Raw genomic sequence first — 23,510 nt, 5'->3', positions numbered from 1 at the left:
TATCCGGAACATTAGTGTCCTCCTCGACAAGTCTGTGTACAGTGTCGATAGCCCCACAAGAATCAAGGCAGTGAATAACCCAGTAAATTGGGAAAATCTTGCTTGTTGCGAAACATCGGATACTATGGAACAAGAAAAAAGAGAAAGAAGGAATAGAAAAAAGTAGCACAATAGTGTACGGAAGGGTCAGCAATAGTGCAGTACCCTTTCTAATTGCATTTCATTAAAAGAAATTACATCTTAATTTAATTTTTAACATAATAAATAAATATCTTGTCATCAACTGAATCCTTCTCTTGGTCAGAAAAACTCTGAATTTCACGTGTTAATGTAGCAAGTAAGTAATAAAAAAAAATTAAGAATAAAACTCCCATATATCTCTGACACACAGTAATTCTTCCAAACCCTTTCTTTGGCGGCTTTCAATTTTTCGAACCCCCAAAACCCTAGTTTCAGTTCGATTTATTCTCTAATAATTACACTCGCGCATAGTTTCACGCGTCTTATCATTCATGATCCTATTTATTTATTTGGTTTGAAAGAAATTAAGTAAGACAAAGTGGGTTGTGACTGGGTGGGGAAAGAGAGAAAGTAATAATGGAGGAATCGTTAGGGCAGAAATGGAAGCAGCCAGAGTTCGCTTTGGCATCAGTTTCCGACCTCTCTTTGGCTCCTTCTTCTTCGGCTTCGCCGGGAATTGCTCGCTTCAACTCTGACGGTCTCCAAATTCATCACCAATCTCACCAGATTCCATTCAATGTTGATCCTCGAACTGTTCAGGTTCATTTTCACCTTATGCTTCTTTCCTTAGCTATTGCGATAATAAAAAATAATTTTGAGCTATGATACTATGCTGTGCGTTTTATCTTATTATTCGGCGGCAGGGTTAATTTTGAAAATTTGTTTTTCTTGTCGTTTTATTGTTATTTTTCGTCCAATTCTAATGCTGCGTTTTGCTTTTTTTTTTTTTTTATTCACTTAATGGCGAGAAATTCACTGAATTAGACGACAATCTTCATTAGGATCTCTTAATTATTATTGTTAATTTGTGGTTTAACTTAACAGTTATTCAAGGTGAGTCCTGTTCTATCGGTTTGCTTGGTGGAAGGATCCGATGTTGGTAAAAAGGTACGGAGCAGAATCTTTGTGATAAACTATATAGGTTAGAAAATTAATTACAATACTCGTGTCATTGTTGTTTGTGTTCATAAACATTTGATGTTACATTGTCTTAATGCATTTTTTTCTCTCTTCATTTTATCACTGTATACTGGGTTTGCGAGATACATTTTGTGATACAGGCGTGATACTGCTGTTAAGTAATTCATTGGTTTGTTCCCAAATGCTGATGCATTTTAACAGTGCTATTTTTGAACCAGACATTGTATTCCAGGGGAGTCACAATCCAGTTTAGAAATGATGAGGAGAGTGCAGCCTTCCATTGTGTAGTTCAACAGTGGAAGAAGGAAGTAAATGCTCAAGGTGCTGCTTTGAAAATTTGTGTAAAACTTGTTGTGGAATAGTCTCTGTCATATGACATTATTCCAATTGCGCATCAGCAACGGCTTTTTTTTTTTTGTGTTTTCATGTTTTATTATTGTTAATTATTTGCTCCAGGTCATGTTTGGTGGTCAGAGTGATATTTATTCACCAACTAACTATTAGTTATTAGACCTCTAAAACATGGAATGAAAAGGTGTAAGCCTTTTCTTTTATGCCGTGTTTGGTAGAGAGGAAAGAAATAGAGGGAGCGAAATAGGTAGGTGAGAGAGATAAGAAATCAAGTGGAAATATTGGTTTAAGAGAAATAGAAGAGAAATAATGTGGAAATAAAATTATGAGGTTGTTTGGTTAGAAAGAAAGGAAAATAAAGAAATTAAATTATTACTAAAAATACCATTTTACCCTTTAAATATGTAATCACTATTTTTTTTCTGACCGTTGCCACTCCTATGGCTTGCCATAATTCAGGAAGCAAGCTGTGCAGAATTGATTTTATTTTTTTGTGTCAACAAATAATCGAATATGTGTGACAGTGTGAGCATAATTGATTGTGACCATTGTAAATCAATTATCTGCTTAAAAAACACTGTCTCAGCATGAGTACTTGAGTAGCACGAGAAAGTGAGGGTTAGTTTTGTAAGATGTTTTTATTATTTGTGCTTAGGGCATAACTCAAACCCATAAAATTGGCTAGTAACGGGAGGACTACCCAAACTTTATAAGCTTTACTTAAGCCATATCTCTAGTTGATGTGGGACTAACCAGTAACCACCACCTTGGAGGTTGCAATTAAGGCAATCCCCAAAGATGCTGCAGTTAAGCCATGTTAGAGGTAGGGAACCAACATGTTCTTCTGCAGAAGTTAGGCAGCTAGTAGACCACCTCTGTGAAACTTCAATGGAAAGAACACCCAGAGCTCTTGCAATGTGGATGGCTAGGCTAATGCTAGCATTCGCAATCTCCATAGCACTTGCTTTAAAGGTTCGAGGTTATACTCGTTATTAATACGAGCAATTACGGTGGCTTTCCAATGCTCCCCCCTCACGCCCAGTGCTATCAGCCTGGAGCATGGCAAATGCAGGCGGCCCAACAATGGATCTAGGAAGGCTTTGATACCATCTTAAAATTTGGGCTTGAGGCGTAATTTAACCACACAAAACTGACTTGTAAGGTGAGGACTACCCAAGCTTTATAAGCTATACTAAAGCCATATCTCTAGTCATTGTGAGACTAACCACCACCCTTGAGATTGCAATTAAGTCAATCTGAAAGCGGCCACAACTAAGGTGGGCTTGGGGCAACCACAATTAAGGCGACTTTTCAACTGATGTCAATAAGCTAACACACTTTCATGCTATTTCTTTGCATATGAGAGTGGAAATATACTCATGTGGGGCCCACTGTTTTTTTTGTAATCTCTCCTCTGTATTTCTCGCTTACCAAATGAGCGAACTTCACCGCTTCACCCCTAGTTCTCTTCCCTCTTTGCCATTTCTTTCCTATTTCATGCGTACCAAACAAAGCATTATTAATCTTATCTAAAAACCTTTTTCCTTCATCACAGTTGTAACTTGTCTGCTGGCTAAACAAATTTTCTTCTTTTATGCACTAAATAATTTGGAAGTTGATCTTTAGCAAACTTAACAAATTTTATTAGGCTAGTTAATGCTAGTGAAACCTTGTTTGATGTCAAATATCGATGTTTAAAAGAGGAATTGGGATATTTTTAATTTTATTATTTAAGAGTAAAGAAATTTCATATTGCAGTAATTCTCATGTTATATTGGATGACGTTGCTTGTACTATTTTCTACGTAGTGTTGATTGTTAGTTTTCCACTTTTCCTTAATGTTGCTGGCACCTAAATTGTTAGTTCTCCCTCCTGCCAAACATTTCTGTTGGTTATATTTTTTAAATTTTAAGCATGGATTATAATCAGAGGTCCTTTTATTTTACTTGTTCTCATACATCACTCTCTTTTTTCCTTTTCTTTTTCAGCAAAGCATGATATTGTTTAATTTTATATTTATTTATTTATTTTAATCCAGAAGGAAATGGACGAAATGGAACTATTACAACTTCTAAAAGCAAATTTGATGATAAGATAGAGTCATCATCTTCTAAAATGTATTTTCATTATTATGGACAACTTCTGCATCAGCAAAATATGTTGCAGGACTATGTGCGGACAGGTTATACTTTGTGTTCTAGCAGTCCTTATTTTGTTTGTTTGAATTCTACCTATATATGTTGCCTTGATCTGACAAATTAGTTAATATTGTTTCAGGGACCTATCATGCTGCTGTTCTTGAGAACCGTACTGATTTCATTGGTCGTGTTGTAGTTGATGTGGGTGCTGGTAGTGGTATTTTGTCATTATTTGCTGCTCAGGTAAGCTAAGCACATTAATTGGGCATATAAGTCTATTTGTAGCATATGATACGTGTCATTGTTTGATTGATTCTTATTTAATGAAAATTCTTGGTGTCTCCTTGCCCCCTACAATTAGAGCTTTTTATAAGTTTTTGTCATTTTGGCATTCACTTTTAGGCTGGTGCAAAACATGTTTATGCTGTGGAAGCATCTGAAATGGCAGAATATGCACGGAAACTTATAGCTGGAAACCCAACACTGGCTCAACGAATTACAGTGAGATCTGTCTCCTAGTTTTTTTCTATAATCGATATTTATTGGGTATCTTATTATTCAGAGTTGTTTTATTTAATAATTTTATATAGGTGATCAAAGGCAAAGTTGAGGATGTTGAATTACCAGAGAAAGCAGATATTCTGATATCTGAGCCCATGGGTAAGCTCATATTCTACTTTCTTCCAGCAAACTTGAAAATAATGCCGATTTTCACTGTATAATTTCTATATGTATCTATATTGTCAAATATGTTTTGATTTTGCTGTCTGTAGTGGAGTTAAGTTGTAGCATGGCATGCTGAAGTTCCACTCTTTTTATAGGTTGGAAAAACTTCTTTGTTGTTATGCAGGCACCTTGTTAGTCAATGAAAGAATGCTGGAGTCTTATGTCATTGCCAGAGATAGATTTCTGGTTCCTGCTGGAAAAATGTTTCCAGCTGTGGGAAGGTAAATTAGCACTCTTTTCTGTCTTTCTTTGAGCTTCTAGCATGTGACTGAGTTATGACAAAATGATTCTACTGAGGCAAGTTATTGGCAAATATTTCTCTGCTTATTCAAAGTGACATTTCTATTTAAATTTAATTTTACCCTAACATCTATTGACATATTAACAATTTTTATAAATGGTAACATCTATTGCTATTTCAATCACAGTTAACAATAATATCAAGTACATTATGTTTAAAAAATGTCATTCAAGTTTTACACCTACATTTTGTTTGAATAATTGTGCCAAATATGAATTTTCAAGGTCTAGCTGCTTGCTTGTTCTGAATGATATATATGCCACATTGTTCAATTTCAAATGATATAGGATTTTTGGTGCATTTGGATAAATTTTTAAAAAACGTTTATGATTTGGCTTTATTTTCATAAGCTATTCTTTGCAACTTATGAGAAATGAGAAAAGCAGTAAAACTTTTTTTTCTTAAAAAAATAATCCCGAACTACTTTAACTGTCAAAATTATTTTAAACTTAATTATCATAAAATTCTCTAAACATTTTCTTAAAATAAGAACATTTTTCCTTAAAAAAAATGAACATGCCCTTTAAAGCATTCAGTTTTTCCTTCTCAATGCTTGTAATCATCTAATTATTTTATTGTCTTATCCTAACCTTGAATTTATTACTGGTGTAGGATTCACATGGCACCTTTCACTGATGAATATTTGTTTATTGAAATTGCTAATAAGGTGTGTAATTAATGCATGTTTGTGTTTTTTTTTTTTTCTAGATGAGTGTGTCTCTATGTCTGCATTCTCCCTCACAGACATTTTGTTCTATAGCTCATACTTCTGAGAAGTGTGTGTGTGTGTTCATTATCTATTTCTTGAAATTATGTTGCATAATTGTTTGCACATGTATGTTCAGACACCCCCCACATTTTTGTTTCAATATCTCATAGCAGTGTTATCATTGGTGGATGGTGGTGTATGGCGGAAGGATAAAATTTGGCCACATAAACATTAAACATGCCATTGCAGCCTATGGTACTGACATAGCGGGTCTCCCTTCACAAATTTTCAATGGCGGTTGGCAAAAAATCTGCCATGCTATTCCTCCAAGGTAGCCATGGTGCCGTCATTTAACAACAATGTTTAAAAGGATTGTTTTGCCATCTGGAATTGGCATCAAGATATAATGATGAAAGAGGCTAATCTTTGTAAAAGCATTTATAGGATTACAAAGAAGCCAGTCTGGAGTGTCTATCTCAGAGCTTTGCTTCAGATGTCCAGTTAAATGGATTTCAATGACGTTCAGCTATGATTCCTTACACTACAGGGGGATTAGGGAAAAAAGCAAATATGTTTAGAATTGCATCATGGTGTAAAGCATCATAGTGATTATTGTTCAGTGAAAACTTGCTGCTTTTCTGCCTGTTCCTTTCTGTGTCTCTATGTACTCCTTTTCTTCTTTTTAACTCGTTATTTGTTGTTGTTCAGGCCCTGTTCTGGCAGCAGCAAAACTATTATGGTGTTGATTTAACACCCCTACATGGGACTGCATTTCAAGGATACTTTTCTCAGGTATCAAATCTTTGCTGAAATTTACTGAAGGTTGCTATACAGTAGACTGGATTACAGTGTGAAATGATTGTTTTAGGGGAGGATCCCTCCTTGAACAGGGAAAAGATCAAATGTGATGCTTCCTTTTCTCATACTATTAATATGTGTAACAAACTAAATTTTTGCTTCCATTTTTACTTTTTCAACGTCTGATTACTTGTGAGCTTATGGATTTTATAAGAAATTGAGACTCTTATAATTTATTCAGACGAGAATGATGTAAACTTAGAAATGCACTGTTGTAGTTTGAATTGGCAAACAGAAATAGGTCTAGATATTAAAACATTTGTTAGCCACTATTGCTTTCAGCCTTTAGGGATATATTTTTAGTGTTGTGTATTACTCGTATACTTTGTTGGTTTTATTGCCATAAATTTGGTCTATTAATAAAAATAATTATGTCACTAATGGGGTCTACCCATTTCATTTCCTCCATAAAGCCTGTGGTGGATGCTTTTGATCCAAGATTGTTAATAGCTCCTTCAATGTTCCATGTGATAGACTTCACCAAAATAAAGGTAAGAATCAGTGAATCACCTTTCCTTTGTTTCATCTTGTTAGGGTCTTGTTGGTTCTGGTAAATTGCACTCTGATCAATCAAGCTGATTTATTTTGATTGCATTTCAATTGTCTATTTAATCAATTTCTTTTAATGCAAAAACACTTCCTTTTTGAAACCCTTTTAATAGTAGTCCCTGTTAGCTTGTAATTGTTTCTTGAGTTGTTCCCTGGAAGAAGAAATTCTTTGAAACTATATAAAAAGGCATCCATTTTTCTGGCTATGAATCATTGTTTTGTACAAATAGTATACTGTTGGCCAAGGACTTAGTTGTGTTCATTCCTTTTGTTTTTGTTATATTCTTTCAATGCTTGAACTAAAGTTGACTATGAATTTTTTACCACTGACCAGATCACTTTCTACTCTGTAGGAGGAGGAACTGTATGAAATTGATATTCCTCTGAGATTCATAGCCTCTGTGGGCACCAGAGTGCATGGGTTGGCATGTTGGTTTGATGTGCTATTCGATGGAAGGTACACATTCCTCTTTATTAATAAGGTCTAGCCTGTTCTATCTTTAGAAGGTTCGGTTATTGTTCCAGTCTGTTGATTTTTCTCTAATTATTACAAATCCACAGTACTGTGCAAAGGTGGCTTACCACTGCTCCTGGGTCACCAACAACTCATTGGTACCAGTTACGCTGTGTTCTCTCTCAACCAATTTATGTCATGGCAGGACAAGAAATTACTGGCAGGCTTCACTTGATTGCCCACAATGCACAGAGTTATACAATATACTTGACATTGTCAGGTTGGTAATCTCTCTTTTCTTTTACTTGTTATTGCTATACTTGCACGATCATGTTAATGAGCAAAATTTCAAATTGCATTAGCTAAAATGTGGGGTCCTGGTGCTGAACAAGGAGGAATTCTTCAAACATCATCCTGTAAACTTGATCTAAAAGAACCTTACTATAGAATGTCTCAACCGCAAGCTTATGCATTAGCTCAAGATCAGCAATCTCAACCACTTATACAAACACAGGTATTGAATTTATGGTCTCATCTGTCTGTTTCCTTGCTCGCTTCATGAGTTGAAAATCAGAAAAGTTTGAAGCTTGAAAAAGCTTTTTTTTTTTTGTCTTCAGAGTTTGTCAGATTAAATTTAACGTAGAATACAGAGAATGGCATAGTAGGAAATCTTAATAAGTATGTTGTCGGTCTTTTGACTAAACTAAAGTATTCTTATAGGCATTACTACTAGACTAAGAGGCCCAACATTCAAATTTTAGTCTTCTGTTTAGAGAGAATTAATCAAAGTCAGAAATAATTGTTATTTCATTATCAAAAATGATTAATGATCAATTGGAAATTGCCCAGATAAGAAAATGAAACTGAATATTGGCTATTCCCATGTTGGCTCCCTAGGGCAGCTAGTCTATTGGATTAATTGCCTCAATGATTTAACAGCAATCCAATCTCGGGTTTTATTTACTGTTGGTGTTGTCAGTGACAATGACTTTCTTTGACAGGATATACATATTCAATCTCAGGATTTGGATGAACCAGAAATAGTGCAACAGCCTTCGCTTAATTCATGTGCTCAGATTGATTCACTGATGCGGAATGTTTAACTTGATAAATCCTAACCCAAATTTCTGTTTGTAACATGAATTTACCATGTTGCAGCAAGTTGGGGGCCGTTTGTCTGTATTTGGACATCCCCCTTGCCTGTAAATTATCAACATTGTTTTCAATTTATTGCGGGTGATTGTGACCCATTCACTCGATTGCATATTTTAACAAACAATATATCGGATTCTTATGCCTGGCAAATTTAGGAATTTACTTAGCTTGTTGAGCTCAAATTTGCCCTTGTAAGGCTATCAACGTTTGCAGAGAATGAGGACTCGTCCTAAACATACTCTCTGCTTGTACTAGTGATTGGGCTAATTAAAGCCATGCTTTTCAATGCATGATTATTTATTAATTTATGATTTGGAAATCATGTTTTTATTGGTTTTAAAATTTCATATTTCATGTCTTTGGCTCTCAAATTTCACTTAATAGAAAGCTAAATATGTGAAAAAAGATGAAAGCTTATTTTTGAAGTGGATCTATCAGGTCTTGTATAGGTAAAGCCATGTTATTATGAGGATTATTCATTGCGCCACTGCTAGTTTAAAGGTTCTTTGTACCATTTTTTAGGAAGTGTTCGACAGAAATTAGGAATAAAAATTGAAATGAGACAGAAATCATGACATGCATTTGGAATAAATTTATTAGTTGTGTTTGGATGGGGAATTCATTTTTTTTTTGGGGGAATTTCAAATGCGTTGTGGTAAAATTTGTTGACGGGATGGAGAATTTAAAAAGAAATTGGAATTTAGTTATTTATGAAAGCATTGGTTACTTTAAAATTGTATTATTTTTAAAATCTATAAAAAAGTAAGAATTTGAAATTCTTTATGCTCACTCTTCTTTCTTTTCTCCCTCTCTCCCATCTCTCTTCTCTCTTTTATCTCTCTATCGATATGGAAGGTTGGTTCAAACGACGATGTTTTTAGTGTGGTCGAAGAGAATGGCTCTGTTGTTGGGGAAAAGGTGGTTGGTGGAGCACCGGATGCGGGCAAAGAAGGTGGTAGAAGGGAGTTTGAGCCAGTTGCAGGTGACAGTGACTGTGGGGCGGGGAGAAGGTGCATACTTTCTTTTTGCCGTTGATGGTGGTGGAGCATGGGCAACACCGCATTCGTTAAAGAGGGAGAGAAGGTGTTAGGGATGAGGGTATTTTTTACCATTGAGGCTTTTTGGGAGGTGTATGATTCATATTGGGAGGTGCAGCTTATAAATACCTATATTTAAAGACAAAAAACAGTTGGGCTAAATCAAGCCCAAGGAAACGATGATTACGGTGAATTCTTCAAAGGTGTAAACTGAAACGGAACGAAAGTTCAACTCCTTCTCATGGAGGAAACTAACCTAAGCAACACGCATCCACACTGATTCCAAACCTTGCAGTTGCAGAGCAGAGGTTCCAATGGCTACTGCGCATAACACTCTTTCCTCTCTCCTCGCGCCTCAAGCTACCGGACGAACCACTCTTCGTATTCCAATTTCTTCAAAACGCCACAGGAAAAACCATTTGCGACCCAAAATTCTGAAAATCCTTACTAAACCCTACCCCCTCGCCCTTCCTCTTCTACCGTCACTGCCGCCGCCACAGCCTATCGTATTGCCTCAAGAAAACAACAACCTCTGCGTCGAAATTCCCGCCGGACAATCAGATAAATTTGAAGAGTTACAAGTCTCCGAGGGTACCGCGAAGGACAATGGTGTTTTCCAGAACGTTTCTGCTATGGATATATTCAAATACGGTGGTCTGTATTTTCTTGGGTTTTTTGTGTTGCAGACGATATACACCGTTTGGATTGTTGGGGTTTACAAATCCAACCAGAAAGACGGGGAATTGGAGATAGATGGAAGGGAAAATAGGGATGAGAAAACTGTGTCATTGCCTGTTAATGGTGCTAGCAATGCTTTTCTTTCTGAGGAGCAACTTTTAATGGAGAAGAAAATCGAGGAAATTAAGTTAATGGCGAGGGAAGCGCGGAGAATTGAATCAGAGAAGAAAGGGAAAGAGGATGAGGATGAGGATTTTGAAGTGGATGATGATGAAGGTGCTGTTTCTGGTAATAGACTTGGTATTGAGAAAGAGATTGGTGAGCGATTGTTAAGGCTGCAGAATAGGATAAATGGTAGTGCTAAGGATATTTCAGCAGGGTTACAGATTAATATTCGTGGGAATTCTGCTGCTGGTGTGGATAGGGGTGTCAATAAGGACGTGAATAAGGGAAATGAGGCATTGGTGTTCAAGAAGAAGTTTAAATTCAAAAGTCCTTCTAATAAGGCTACAAAAACTCCCAAGGGCTTTCCAGGGAACCGAGATTGGAACGAATCTAAGGTAAAGAAGAGGGGTTCAGAAAGTAAGGAGGCAGCTCAAGATTATGGAAGTGATGTTTCTGATCATGCACAAATGTTACATGAAGATAAACCAGTGAATCAACAGGATGCTGTGACGCAGAAGAGTGTTTCTAATGTTCCTTCGGAAGAAGGAGGAAAATTTGTTGATGACAAGTCCAAGGCGACGCGAGACAGTATAAATGGCAGTTTAAGGAATGGATTGTCTGAAAAAAATTCAGCAGCCAACAGAGTCAAAGTTAAGCAAGCAAATACTAAAACTGATATGTGGTGGCTGAACCTCCGTTATGTTTTTGTAAGTGCAAGAAAGTTCTTTTTGTTTACTTGTTTTTCAGTTGGATAATGTCTACCCATTACTGCACCATTATGAATCTTCAAAACCTCATTATCCTTAAAAACTTGACAAAGCCAATGTCCTGCATTGCAGGACACAAATATACTGTAGAGCTCTTCTGGTACCTGTATAAGTTAGCTTGAACCATCATTTAGTTATTATACATGTTCCTTTGTGTATCCAGTTACATCTGATCATAAAGTGACTATCTAATCTATATTTGTGAAGGTCATTCTCATGCAAAGAGATTCCGAGGAAGGATCAGAAGGTCTCTATAGCCTAAAGTTCACTTCTAAGGAACAGGAACAAAGTGATGATGATTCCTATACTGTTGCTTTTGAGGATCATGCTGATGCCAACAACTTCTGTTTTCTATTAAAATCGTTTTTTGAAGATTTGGGGTCTTTTAGTGCTGATGCAGTTCCAATGTCAATACAAGTAAGAATCTTATATGCCATAACATAAAACTGAAATGTCTCATTGCTACACCTGAACCAGGCATATGAAAATTGGAACTGATCATCTAGTGGCCAATTTTATGAACCTTTAGTTAGCTGTGGAGTGTACAATCATGTTTTATACATTCCTTATCCTAAGGGGCACTTCTAATATTTTGCAGGAACTGAATGAAGAAATAATATCACGTGCCAAGAAAGTCGTAGTTGTGAAAAAGAGGCAGCTTCAACTCTATGCTGGGCAACCACTTGCTGATGTTGAAATGGCATTGCGCTCTATAATAGAGCAAGATCAAAATGCACCATCATCGCCGTGATATGACCGTTACTTTATCAAGTCCTGCAAGAAATGTCCATGATGAAGTCTGGAAGAAACGGCAACTATACCACAATTGGTGGTCATGGTATATGGGGACACTTGGCGAAAATTCGTAGTTTTTCACTTCCATCAAAGTCAAAAGTTGGAGTTGATGGAGCGAATTGCTGGGCACACAAGTGAAGAATGGTTTTTCGTGACTGAATCTTGGTCTATCTTTTGAAAAATCTTCCTAGTATTTAAGTTTCAATGCCCAGTATCTTCCCAAGGGAAGTTCGTGCTAGAGCCACTAGATACTTTATCATTTAGAAGTCTCATTGGTTATTGTGAGTAGGTGAGTGAGGGGGTAGGATATGTGGGGAGATTAGTTGTAATGTAAAATCTGAAATTTTGAAAATCAATTCAAATTGCAGGAATAATAAATTTGATCTACAGGCAGTGCGAACTTGAAATATTAAAGATGATATTTCCAGCTTGGCATATGTGAAGCGAAGGGTTTCCAATTGATCTAAAGTCGTCAAAAAATTATGGCAACAAGATAAATAGAATGCTAACCAGTTAAGAAACTTAAAATAAAAATATTTTTATTGGAAGGTAAAAATTGTGCTCTGTTATGATTTTCACACTAAATGCTTTCCTCTTTTAGTTAGCAAGATTCAATTTTTATTCTAGCATTATTCCTCATGCTGAATCATGAATGTTAGTTTCTACACATACATATAAATTTCTGACACTTCCTTATGTTCCTTATCCCCATGCATTAAAGATGAAATATTTCGTGCTCCACTAAAATCGGCCTAGCAGTGGGTTATAAGTAGTTATTGAAGATGAAATATTGAAAAAGTAGGAATGGGTGCCCTGTTTGCTTCTTCACACACAAACCGTTTTTCTTGGCATGCTTTCAGCAGCTGCTGCAGTGGCCGTTGAAATTTGAACAATAAGTCAAATTCGGGCCATGTATTACGAATCCACAAAACTGGGTCACAAAAATGGTAATTGAGCCCACAGCAAGCTACCAAATGCGCCAGTGGTGGAAGGTTCAAGCAACTTGCCACCACATCAGAAGCGCTCATAACAGGTTTTTCACACAACACTCCAAGGATTATTCATTCATTGTCTTGGGTTGGCCACCTCCAGCACAACTTTTCCCATATTCATAATTTTACATTCCCCGAACTCGAAACCTACCCATAATATGTTTGGAGGTGAAGAAAGAAATTAACTAATAATGATGTGTTTTTTCTTGTTTGGTTGGGGGTAAGAGGAAAAGGATAGAAATGTTGGCTTTTGTAAAAAAAAAAAAAAAAGCCTTTATTTTTCATTTTCTTTCTATCATATCAAACATTGTTTTCAAAATTTAATACTATTAACAAAGGGGTATAACAGTAAAAGGGAAAAACAATATCCACTACACAAACATAAATAAATAAAGTACTATCATATCAAACAATTCAATTTATGGGCAAATCATAAATAATTAGTTATCAGATTTAATATTTTATAATACAATTACAATAGCACGTTTGACAATCACCTTCATCTACAACACGTTTTAGTTAAAATTTATTTATATCTGTTAAAATAAATTTTATACGGTTTTAGATTAAGTTTATTTGAAATGTCCCAAAAAAAAGATTAAGTTTATTTTGAAATATGAAAAATTATGAATAAATAATTTTTTTATTTAATATACAAAAAATATAATTTAAATGTTACTGATAAGTATTAAACTACAATTTATAAATATTTATTTATTAAAATTGACTTCATTATACATTTTTTACACAAAGATAAAAAAATATTAGTACATTTTTACTTTTATTTAATTAATAAGGACTAAATATTTTTTTCTCTGTTATATATTCTTAATCTAAAAAATTTTAAAAATTATTTATTTATCTATCACTCTTCTCTCCCACTATTAGTCTTCGTTCTGTATTCGAAAGTAATGTAAGCTGCAAAAAGGTCTAGTGTTCCATTTGGGAAAAATGAAAAATACATTATTAAAGTGATCCACAAAACAAGGTTCGATCACAACGGAGCGTTGCACTGAATCGTCAAGCAAACAGCCAAACACAATGAATAATTGAGAATTGAGAATTGAGTTTCACAAGACGCAAGAAGAAGGAGAAGAAGAAAAAAAAGGTTATTATTACTAAATAAATAAAAGCGTTGGATCGATCGAGAATGAGAGTGTGCCTTTGATGAGCATGGAGGAGCCTCAGTACCGCGAACATCCCAAAGCCAAAATCGCCACCATTCCGCCGTCGCAGCACTCCGATGGCGCCGCGGCCGAGTTGCGCGGTGTCGATTGCAACCTGGCTTCCCTCTGCGAGCATGTCCAAATCGAAGGCTTCAATTCCGGTTCCTTCTCTGATATCGTTGTCAATGCTATGGGTTCCACTTATCGCCTTCATCGTCTTATCCTCTCTCGCAGTTCGTATTTCAGGTAAACGATCCTCACTCTCTTCTCTTCTGTTTCTTTCACTTGGCTTACTTCTTCTCTTTGTAGAAATCATAATTTCGCTGTTTTGTTTTCTCTCTTTCTTAGTTGCAGATGGAGCCTGTTAAATTACTTACTGACTGACACGTCTGAATTATTTTGCCCTGTGTACAGAATTTTGCAATCTTTATCATCCTTAATTTATTCTTTGGATACCTAAACTTTGTGCTTTGTTTTCCTTAGCACATGCTTTTATATTGCTATTGTTGTGTGAATTGTGAACCCAGACGCTGTATATTAATAAACCTATAGTAGTTATACTAAGGATGATTTCTAATTGGTTAAGTCACTGACAGTACATGTCGAATGGATTCTTTATTTTGTTGGTCTTGCAACATTTGTTATTACTTATCTTCTGAACACTGATGTGTGTGTGATAGGAACATGCTTCATGGGCCTTGGAAAGAAGCCGGTGCTCCTGTTGTGACTCTTCATGTTGATGATAAGAATGTTAATGATGAGGCAATTGCAATGGCTTTGGCATATCTATATGGACACCACCCTAAGCTTAATGATAATAATGCATTTCGTGTTCTTGCTGCTGCTTCCTTTCTTGACCTGCAGGTATGATATTTTCACAATAACTTGAAACCATTTATATGTTTTATTCTATTAGTTATTGTTAAATTGCTTCTTAAATTTTGCAATACTTTTTATTTGGTCTGTCTATAGTTCTATACATCTATCTATGCAGGATTTGTGTGGAATTTGTACAGATTTCATTATATCTGAGCTGTGGACTTCAAACTTCTTGGCTTATCAGGTTCAAGGACCCAGATGCTTGTATAGCCCCATTGTCAAATTTAAATAATAATGCATAGTTTTATTGGTTAGTTATTGGTGGTGTATGATTGTAAGCTAGGTGTTTGCGGAGAACCAAGACTATGGCATTCATGGGGAGCGTGTTAGAACTGCATGCTGGGGCTACCTCTGTCAAAGTGGTGGCATGGAATTGAAAGAGGTAATGGGGAAAATACAAGTGCACGCATGCATCTGGTGGTTTTGGTTCTTCTGGTTCTTGATCATATATATGTTTATTACAAGGGCGAGGATTAAGTGGGAATCACTGGATTAAAGTATTAAACAACATTTTCTTGTTGCAGGTGCTTCCTAAACTTTCATCTCAAACATTACATGCATTACTGACTTCTAATGATCTGTGGATACCCAATGAAGAGAAACGGTAAGTGGCTCCCGAGTCTTTATTTGGTTTTGTGATTAACAGATTGGTTTTGAAAACTGCATAACACTTCTCTAAAACTTTTAAAAAAGGTTTGAATTGGCTTTGCATACATTCCTGGCAAAAAGTGCTAATTGCAAGGTTGAACATCATGCGCATGGAATTTCTGGTACTGAGTCTGCAACCAGTGTCCATGCTGATTCTGGTAGCTCCAAGGGAAAAAGTGTGACTGATAGCTGCACTAGTAAGAGGTTGGAAACTGGCATGGGGAAAATGAGTCTTAAAACTGATCTAGAGGACCCTAGCACACCTAGTCTTCTAGTCAAGCTTGCAGATCCAGTGGCAGACTTCAACGACGGGGTTTCTGTTTCCAATGAACGGGTTCAACAAGCTTCATATGCCAGTTCACCAAACCTGAATCCAAGATATTCTTGTGACATGGAAGGACCGTCATTGAGTAATTCATTGCCTGATACAGATGGGATGAGAACATCGTGTTATGTTGAGATGCCTCTTGGTGCTGGAGCTACTGGTATGGGAGCCACTGAAGTGGGTATTGAAGGGCCATCTGAAGAAGGACCTTGCTACCATTTGGAGAACAATAGTTGGTTAGATAGAGATCAATCAAGACATTGCTTTTCATCGAATTCTTGTAATGAGCTCACATCCAGTGATTGGGGAAGATATGGAACACCTTTATTTTCATGGAATGGCCAGGTTGTTGGCAGAAGACAGCTTAAATCTCACCCCAGAGGAAACTACAGAGGTCATGGAGATGAATATGATGCATTTTTCAATATATTTGAAGGGGGTTCCCTTTTATATTGCAATATGTCTTTTGATGCACTTCTAAATGCCAGAAAGCAACTTGAAGAATTAGGTTTCCCTTGCAAAGCTGTAAATGATGGTCTTTGGCTGCAGGTTGGGCTGAGATTAATTTGTTGTTTAAATTTAGTATTGCATTTGCCATTTTAAAAAATGCTTATATAATTTGGAGTTATATTTTTCATAATGCCTCTAAAGCAACTAAGTTTAATAAGTTATAATTTTCATTTTGCTTCTAAAACAAACCCAATGTCTGGCTCAAAAAACTTCTATCCCTGAAAATATTTAAATATGTAGGTCATTGAACTTGGTATAGAAATGATTGGTTGTGAAATGTTGTTGACATTATTGCTTTGGTGTTTTAAACTTCATTCCTTTTGTAGATGCTTCTTAGTCAGAGGGTACAAGAAATTGCTGCTGATACATGCAAAGTTTGCTCCCTCATGAGTATGGCTTGCACTTGTCAGAAGCAATTTGCATTTTCACATGGAGCTTCTACCACTGGATCTTACGCACAAGAACATAATCAGAACATTATGCCTGGCAATGCGGGAAATATATATGTTGCTGAATCTTCTGCAGGCGAAAGAAATGGCCTTTTTAGACCTGTACGAGTACATGTTAGAGGTGCTATTGATGGGCTTGCAGGTATTGGCCGTGGAACTACATTTGTTCCAGCATCTGCTTCGCCACCTACACGTTTTGTCTTTTCTCGTGTACCATTTGGTGTTGGCAACAGAAACTATCCTCAGTCTGCAGCCAATGATGATTCAGAGACACGTGCTGACCCAAATGGAGACCTGGCTGGAGATGGCTTGACAGCTTTAGTTGGGCTAAGCCTGGGAGGGAGTAATGGAACAAATGTACATACAGAGCTAACACAAAGGGGATATGAAATGGGCTTGCAAAGCAGCATGTCTGGAACTACTGCTGGAGGTGCAAGTACTGGTGGCATTCCCATGCAGATGTTAGAGACACCGGAACATACCATTGGTATAGAATGGGACAATGTCAACAGTAGTTCCATATCACTGGATTTGAAAACACCTTTAAGCCATTTCCCCCCTTTTCGCTTTGGGTAAGTTAACCGCTTTGCAACTATTGGCAATTTTTAACATAAATAGGGTATATTAATAGTTGTCATATGGGCTGGGTTTTGTGCCACAACTTTGCATATTCACCATGCCACAAGCTTGTGGTGTGTCAATTAGATTTGATAATCCTCCTCGGTTATTATTCACAATATCAGTATCCTTAATATTAACATATCTTTTTTCTCTTTTATTTTTCCTTGGGATGGTTTTCTTCTGATACTTTCATACAAGAACCTGGTTGTTGATGCTATTTTGCAGGACTTTTAAGACTTTCTTAAACCTCATATGCATTAAATATTCATATACTCGTATTGTTCGTGTGCCATCTTCCTCTACTTTTCTTCCCTTCTCTCTTCTCATTGTTTCCTTTCAATTGTGTTTATTTTTTATAGAACTGCTTTCCCCCTCTTATTTTAGTTGAGTTATCTGCTTTGATGAGGGGAAGTTATACATACTCTCTCTTGGATGATGGTTCTTTCTTGACCTTTTCAGATATATGTGCCTTTTAAATTGGATTTGACGTGTCTAATATTTTATGATCAATGCTGTTTCCTGAATCCATGGAAGGTGTCTTGCAATCTGGGTGTGATTTTAGAGGGACTTGCAGTTTCTATTATTTCTTGTATTTCTGTTTTCGGTTGTTTTTTCATATAACTCGTATATTTTGTCTTGTCCCTGTTGCTTCTGTTTATGTTTTTCTATATTTAGGGTTCCCAAATTCTTGGGCAGTAAGCTTCATTGATTTATTTAAATGTTCTGTAAATTTCTACTGGTTTTGCAGTGTACGTTTTGAGGATGTGCATAGGCTTGGTGATGGCCAGGTCAAGCATTCTCCAGAAGTTTTCTATGCTGGTTCTTTGTGGAAGGTACACGGACTTCAATTCATCATTATATTCATTTAAGATGATTTTTGCATCTCCTGGTATGAGTAGATTTTTTTTAATATCCAGGTCAGTGTACAAGCTTTTAATGATGAAGACCCCCAGGGACGGCGAACCCTTGGTAATGTTTTAATGCATCAAATTCCCACCTTTGGGATGTGAATTAATATTTATTAAATAAAGAAAATCTTTTGTCTGTCTGGAAGCTTATTTTTAATGCTAATGCAGGGTTGTTTCTTCACCGTCGGAAGGCAGAGGTAACTGATATACATAGAAAGGTTAGCTGGACTGTTTTCCTATTTGATGAGTTTGGGCTTAAAGATAGTTTGGAATTAGATTATGCTATTAAGTTTGAAATCCTTTATTTTATTAATATTAATATAGAGTAATGCCTTTTGTAGTAGTACAACACCTTTTTTCTTAAAAAAAATTGTTTTTATAGACAGCTGATTATATGGCCTGGCATTTATACTTGCTACTTGCTAGCTGATTGCCGTGATTACCTTCTTACTCAATTAGATGTTAGCTCTGACTTCTATATCTATGAAATGTATTATCAGGTGCATATGTATGTTGACTCGCGGGAAAAGGTGACTGCACGCTACCAGGTAATATCAGCAATGAATTACAGCGTTAATATTCGGTGCTTCATGATGTTCTATCATTTCCATTAAAATTCTGAGATTGTTCTGTTTTTCACATTTAGTTGACCGTCCCATCCAAGAGAGAAATGACGGTGTTTGGAAGCTTTAAACAAACAGGCACTCTTCTACCTAAAGCTCCTAAGGGATGGGGATGGCGAACTGCCCTGTTATTTGATGAGCTTGCTGATCTTCTTCAAAACGGTGCCCTAAGGGTCATTGCTGTAGTGCAGCTTGTTTAAATTAAACGGTTAAACCATTAAGTTTTGCACACTATGGCTGAACATGCTGATGATTTGTGGAAGGAAAATTATTAGTCAGTTTTTTCTTTTGTAAAACAAAAACTTTCTTTTGTCCAGTCTTGGGGGCTGGACGATGGTGAAAGCCTCATTACATATACATGATAAAAATTGAGAATTATGAAACTGCATGCTATTGTATGAATAGTATGGGATCAGTAATTCAGTATACTATGCACCATTTAGCCTTGCTTTCTCCTCCATTGTTAAGCAAGATGTCAGCATCATGATGTATACATATTAGATGTCTTTCTTTTTTTGTAACGTTTATCTTTTTTTTTATTTTTTTTTATTTTCAGACTAACCATTGTCTGAAAATAATCCCTAAACTATGTTTGTATATAAGTTAGCGTCTAGGATTGCGTTTAGTCAGAAGTGGGTACTGTTGACTAGGAAATGGAGGACTATTCTTCCAATTATGGGTCATCTGAACCCGAAATGGACGAATTGTAACCTGTTTATTTTGAATGAGAACTATAATTGTTTGTTGGTCAAGCTGATTGATTTTAATTATGTGAAGGGTGGAAGTGGAATTTGAGATTCTTGAACATCACTTTACTCCTCCTTTAGCTTTTAATTTTCAGACTTTCGTAAGTGTAAAATAAGTTGGTTAAACTATAAATTTGATTTCTGGGCAATATATTTTTAAATTTAGTTTTTATACGAAAATCCCTAAAGCAAAATATTTATATGAAAGTATTGCAATAATCTTTATGTACGTTTTTTAGTTTATTGCTTTTTTTTAACTATTACAAGTTAAATGTTATGGTAAAATTTTACTTGATGAAAATTGCGTTTTTCTTTCTCTAAAGTGGTCCTATAAAATTCACTAATAGAGTGGTTAAATTAAAAAGAAAAGTAATATGTATAATGATTTTCTTACAAAAGTAATATGTATGATGTTAGAAAATATATTTTTATTTTTATACCTTTTCTATTGGTAATTAATCGTTATATTTTTTTTTTGCTGATTATAGTTTTGTTAACAATGACTGAGATTATTTGTTTTTTTCTCGAAAGTAAATGACTCACTTTAGAAGGGTTGATTTTTTTTTTCTTTATGTAGGAGTAGAAGTAATAAATATTAACCCTTAAATCTTATTATGAAAGGAGAAAATTAAAATACTCAAGTTATGTGAATTTTTTAATAAGGCATCTGACTTTTTTTTTTAAGCGGTAGTCTGACTTTAAAAACACTTTTACTTTTGATCATCCATATATGATTATGTAATTTAGATTTATTTTAGTTTCTTATAAAAAAAACATTTATCTTAAACTAAAATACTAATATTTTACAAAAGTTATTTTATAGAACATTCTAGTGATTTTTTAAAAGGATTTTTTTTAAAAAAAGTAGAAACAAATTTATGTTTTCTTATAATTTTAAATAATATTTTAAAAACTAATTTTATGAGAAAAATAATTTCTTATTTTAATCGCTTTTTAAATTATATTTAGTTTTCGATTATTTTGATGAGTTAAAACAATTGCATAAAAAAAAAAACTTTTCAAAAAACAGCAATGTCTTCTTATAATAAAAAATTATTCTACAAAATAAGTATAATGAACGGGCCCATAAATAATTAAATATGCATGGTTTAGTTTATTGTTGACCATTGATCCAATTTTTTGTGGCATATAATTCTAGGATGGACTGGTCAAACAAGAAGAGTACTAAACACTGAAGAAGCATGGGAAGAGTACTAGACAAGGAACAATTTTGATAGCGTCTTTCTTTTATCTCCTCTGTGTGTGTATATATATATATATATATATATATATATAGATATCTGAGTTAAATATGCTGCAGAGTCCCCAAAAATGAAGAGAGACAATCGCAGAGGATTAAGGAGAAGGAACAAGACCGTGTTTCTGCCACAGGAATTGATCATTCAAATCTTGTTGAGGTTGCCGGTCAAGTCTCTTCTACGTTTCAAATGTGTCTCTAAGTCGTGGCTCTCTCTTATCACTGACCCTCACTTTGCAAAATCACATTTTGAACTAGCTGCCGCACGCACACACAGACTTGTGTTCTTTGACACTTCTTCTCTTATAACCCGATCCATAGACTTCAATGCATCCCTTCACGATGATTCTGCTTCTGTTGCATTAAACATCAATTTTCTTATTACCGATACTTGTTGTAATGTTCAGATCCTAGGTTCCTGTAGAGGTTTTGTACTTTTGGACTGTTGTGGAAGTCTATGGGTGTGGAATCCATCCACATGTGCCCACAAACAAATATCTTACTCACCTGTTGATATGGGTGTATCTTTTTACACATTTCTATATGGTTTTGGGTATGACCCATTAACAGATGACTACTTGGTGGTTCAAGTGTCCTACAATCCGAACTCGGATGATATTGTGAACCGTGTGGAGTTTTTCTCGCTCAGAGCTGATGCGTGGAAAGTAATCGAGGGTGTGCATTTGTCTTATATGAACTGCTGTGATGATATCAGACTTGGGTTGTTCTTGAATGGTGTCATTCACTGGTTGGCTTTTCGCCATGATGTATCAATGGAAGTTATTGTTGCCTTCGATACAGTGGAAAGGAGTTTTTCAGAGATACCTCTGCCTGTTGATTTTGAATGTAACTTTAATTTTTGTGATTTGGCCGTACTTGGAGAATCTCTCAGTCTACATGTTTCCGAAGCAGAAATATGGGTCATGCAAGAATATAAAGTGCAATCATCTTGGACTAAGACTATTGATGTGTCTATTGAGGACATTCCTAATCAATACTTCTCCCTAATTTGCTCTACAAAAAGTGGTGATATTATAGGGACAGATGGAAGAGCTGGGTTGACAAAATGTAACAATGAGGGACAGCTGCTAGAGTATCGATCCTATTCTAATAGTTCACGTGGACAACACCAGGTGGCTGTGTATTCAGACTCTCTACTTTCACTCCCTTGTGACAGTGAGCAAGCTGAAGAAGATGCGTAACAATAGTGAACGAGAAAAATTAGGTTGTGAAATATTTTCTAATACCTTTACTATTTTCTTGATACTTATTCTGTGTTATGATTTATGAATCCTTCTAGTATTATAGCATGAAAAAGTAATAGGCAAAGTGCATGACCTTATTACCGTGTTATTGTTTGTAATTTATATCCTCTCACTCTCTCACAGGAGTTTTAGGCTTTCAGCTTAAGCCCTAATAGTGATTTATGGCATTGCTAGCATGATATGTAGCCAAATCTTAAATTGGAACATTCAGTTGATAGCTGATAACACTATTGATATGAACTGGATACGAAGTTATTAATAATGTGATGTCCTATTTAGTCTAAGATACATGTCAACATTTTTGTGAAATCAGTACTATCAATCTTGGCTCCAATGCTAAATTAAGGGCGTTTATTTTCATATTTTTGTATTGATTTGCACATGATTTACCATAACTCTGATGAATATATATTTTATCAATATAAAATTGCACGTTTACTCCATATATTGGCATGAATATGAAGCAGCCAAACAGTGCACCAAAGAGGCAAGAATTACTCTACCTATTTTTGCTATTGCAGAAATGCTAAATACTTACTAATAAATAGGAATATATTAATCTTTTTCCTTTTGTAATGACTAATTTATTAAAGAATATGAATTTTCTAGTCTGACTGTGGAACTGTGAAGGCTTAGGAAAAGCATACTGTGTGGATTCATTATTGCCAATGGCACCACTAGGGAGGTTATGCCTTTCCTGTTTCTTTTCTCACCATTTCCTTTCTATTTAAAGTTTACAAATTTTTTTAACTGAGTTTCTCCCTATTTCTTCCATGAATATTGCAGTAGGAGTATCAAATTAGTCCTAGCTTATTGAGGTTGGTGATGATATTGTATTCAATGAACATCCATTAGGTAATTCATTCACCTACTTTTGGTTTATATGTATAGTTTTGGAGAATTTGATACAGAAAGGTCTATCTTTTGGAAGAATTGGTTATTAACATTTACAACAGCTTAATTCTTAATAGATAGATTTCTGGTTCAGCATGATATCTTGTTATGCTTTTGTTTTTTGTGTGCATTCTAAGAAGTTGGTTTGTCCTAAGCTTGGTATGTTGTTAGTTGTGTGTGTTTACCTGGGAATGCACACTATTTGCTTGAAGTAGTAATGTAAATGTCAACAAATAGTTGTTGTCTGCATCTCTTCCTTGACTCTTTCCTTTTCTTCCATTGGTGCTTAAGTTAAAGATGTAACATGATATACCTTTCATTAAAACCTTTCATTCTGTGTCTTTTTTATACAATACAAAAGGTAATTATTAGTGTTAGGAAA

At 35.4% G+C, this 23,510-nt stretch overlaps 4 protein-coding genes across 6 annotated transcripts; all 4 read left to right on the top strand.

Annotated features, from left to right (window-relative positions):
* Window positions 1-319: 319 nt before the first annotated feature.
* On the top strand, window positions 320-8,710 carry LOC114420038 (probable histone-arginine methyltransferase 1.4). 2 transcript variants are annotated; one of them, XM_028385880.1, is made up of 15 exons: window positions 320-780; window positions 1,066-1,128; window positions 1,380-1,482; window positions 3,554-3,694; window positions 3,790-3,893; window positions 4,053-4,151; window positions 4,241-4,310; window positions 4,501-4,597; window positions 5,290-5,344; window positions 6,095-6,178; window positions 6,658-6,735; window positions 7,147-7,250; window positions 7,355-7,527; window positions 7,610-7,761; window positions 8,249-8,710. In XM_028385880.1, exons 1-15 carry the CDS (start codon window positions 598-600, stop codon window positions 8,348-8,350), a joined length of 1,608 nt encoding a protein of 535 aa, XP_028241681.1. In that variant the 5' UTR covers window positions 320-597; the 3' UTR covers window positions 8,351-8,710. The 2 variants fall into 2 exon arrangements, with proteins under 2 accessions (XP_028241681.1, XP_028241680.1); XM_028385879.1 differs by having other exon boundaries at window positions 322-780; window positions 3,551-3,694.
* Window positions 8,711-9,208: 498 nt separating this feature from the next.
* Window positions 9,209-12,258, top strand: LOC114420039. Its single transcript, XM_028385881.1, has 3 exons — window positions 9,209-10,989; window positions 11,257-11,466; window positions 11,648-12,258. Exons 1-3 carry the CDS (start codon window positions 9,754-9,756, stop codon window positions 11,798-11,800), a joined length of 1,599 nt encoding a protein of 532 aa, XP_028241682.1. The 5' UTR covers window positions 9,209-9,753; the 3' UTR covers window positions 11,801-12,258.
* A 1,471-nt stretch (window positions 12,259-13,729) lies between these two features.
* LOC114420037 lies at window positions 13,730-19,717 on the top strand. 2 transcript variants are annotated; one of them, XM_028385878.1, is made up of 12 exons: window positions 13,730-14,248; window positions 14,683-14,866; window positions 14,997-15,065; window positions 15,165-15,263; window positions 15,406-15,485; window positions 15,575-16,403; window positions 16,691-17,385; window positions 18,183-18,267; window positions 18,352-18,403; window positions 18,511-18,539; window positions 18,843-18,890; window positions 18,989-19,717. In XM_028385878.1, exons 1-12 carry the CDS (start codon window positions 14,004-14,006, stop codon window positions 19,163-19,165), a joined length of 2,592 nt encoding a protein of 863 aa, XP_028241679.1. In that variant the 5' UTR covers window positions 13,730-14,003; the 3' UTR covers window positions 19,166-19,717. The 2 variants fall into 2 exon arrangements, with proteins under 2 accessions (XP_028241679.1, XP_028241678.1); XM_028385877.1 differs by having other exon boundaries at window positions 18,511-18,560.
* Window positions 19,718-21,042: 1,325 nt separating this feature from the next.
* On the top strand, window positions 21,043-22,518 carry LOC114417688 (F-box/kelch-repeat protein At3g06240-like). Its single transcript, XM_028382781.1, has one exon. The coding sequence runs from the start codon at window positions 21,044-21,046 to the stop codon at window positions 22,169-22,171; it is 1,128 nt and encodes a 375-aa protein (XP_028238582.1). The 5' UTR covers window position 21,043; the 3' UTR covers window positions 22,172-22,518.
* The last annotated feature ends 992 nt before the right edge of the window (window positions 22,519-23,510 follow it).

This window comes from Glycine soja, chromosome 7 (assembly GCF_004193775.1).
Source record: "Glycine soja cultivar W05 chromosome 7, ASM419377v2, whole genome shotgun sequence".
In the NCBI taxonomy this organism is placed as follows: Eukaryota; Viridiplantae; Streptophyta; class Magnoliopsida; order Fabales; family Fabaceae; genus Glycine; species Glycine soja.
Note: the sequence above shows the minus strand (reverse complement) of the source record. Positions and strands in the feature narration are given on the sequence as shown.

Bases quoted from the DNA above. Each gene is read 5' to 3' on its own strand.
- LOC114420038 (XM_028385879.1), top strand. From the start codon at position 598: ATGGAGGAATCGTTAGGGCAGAAATGGAAGCAGCCAGAGTTCGCTTTG. The intron at 4,152-4,240 runs GTGAGATCTGTC...AATTTTATATAG, and splicing joins CACTGGCTCAACGAATTACA to GTGATCAAAGGCAAAGTTGA. The intron at 5,345-6,094 runs GTGTGTAATTAA...GTTGTTGTTCAG, and splicing joins TTATTGAAATTGCTAATAAG to GCCCTGTTCTGGCAGCAGCA.
- LOC114420039 (XM_028385881.1), top strand. From the start codon at position 9,754: ATGGCTACTGCGCATAACACTCTTTCCTCTCTCCTCGCGCCTCAAGCT. The intron at 10,990-11,256 runs GTAAGTGCAAGA...ATATTTGTGAAG, and splicing joins TGAACCTCCGTTATGTTTTT to GTCATTCTCATGCAAAGAGA. The intron at 11,467-11,647 runs GTAAGAATCTTA...AATATTTTGCAG, and splicing joins CAGTTCCAATGTCAATACAA to GAACTGAATGAAGAAATAAT.
- LOC114420037 (XM_028385877.1), top strand. From the start codon at position 14,004: ATGAGCATGGAGGAGCCTCAGTACCGCGAACATCCCAAAGCCAAAATC. The intron at 14,249-14,682 runs GTAAACGATCCT...TGTGTGTGATAG, and splicing joins TCTCGCAGTTCGTATTTCAG to GAACATGCTTCATGGGCCTT. The intron at 16,404-16,690 runs GTTGGGCTGAGA...TTCCTTTTGTAG, and splicing joins ATGATGGTCTTTGGCTGCAG to ATGCTTCTTAGTCAGAGGGT.
- LOC114417688 (XM_028382781.1), top strand. From the start codon at position 21,044: ATGAAGAGAGACAATCGCAGAGGATTAAGGAGAAGGAACAAGACCGTG.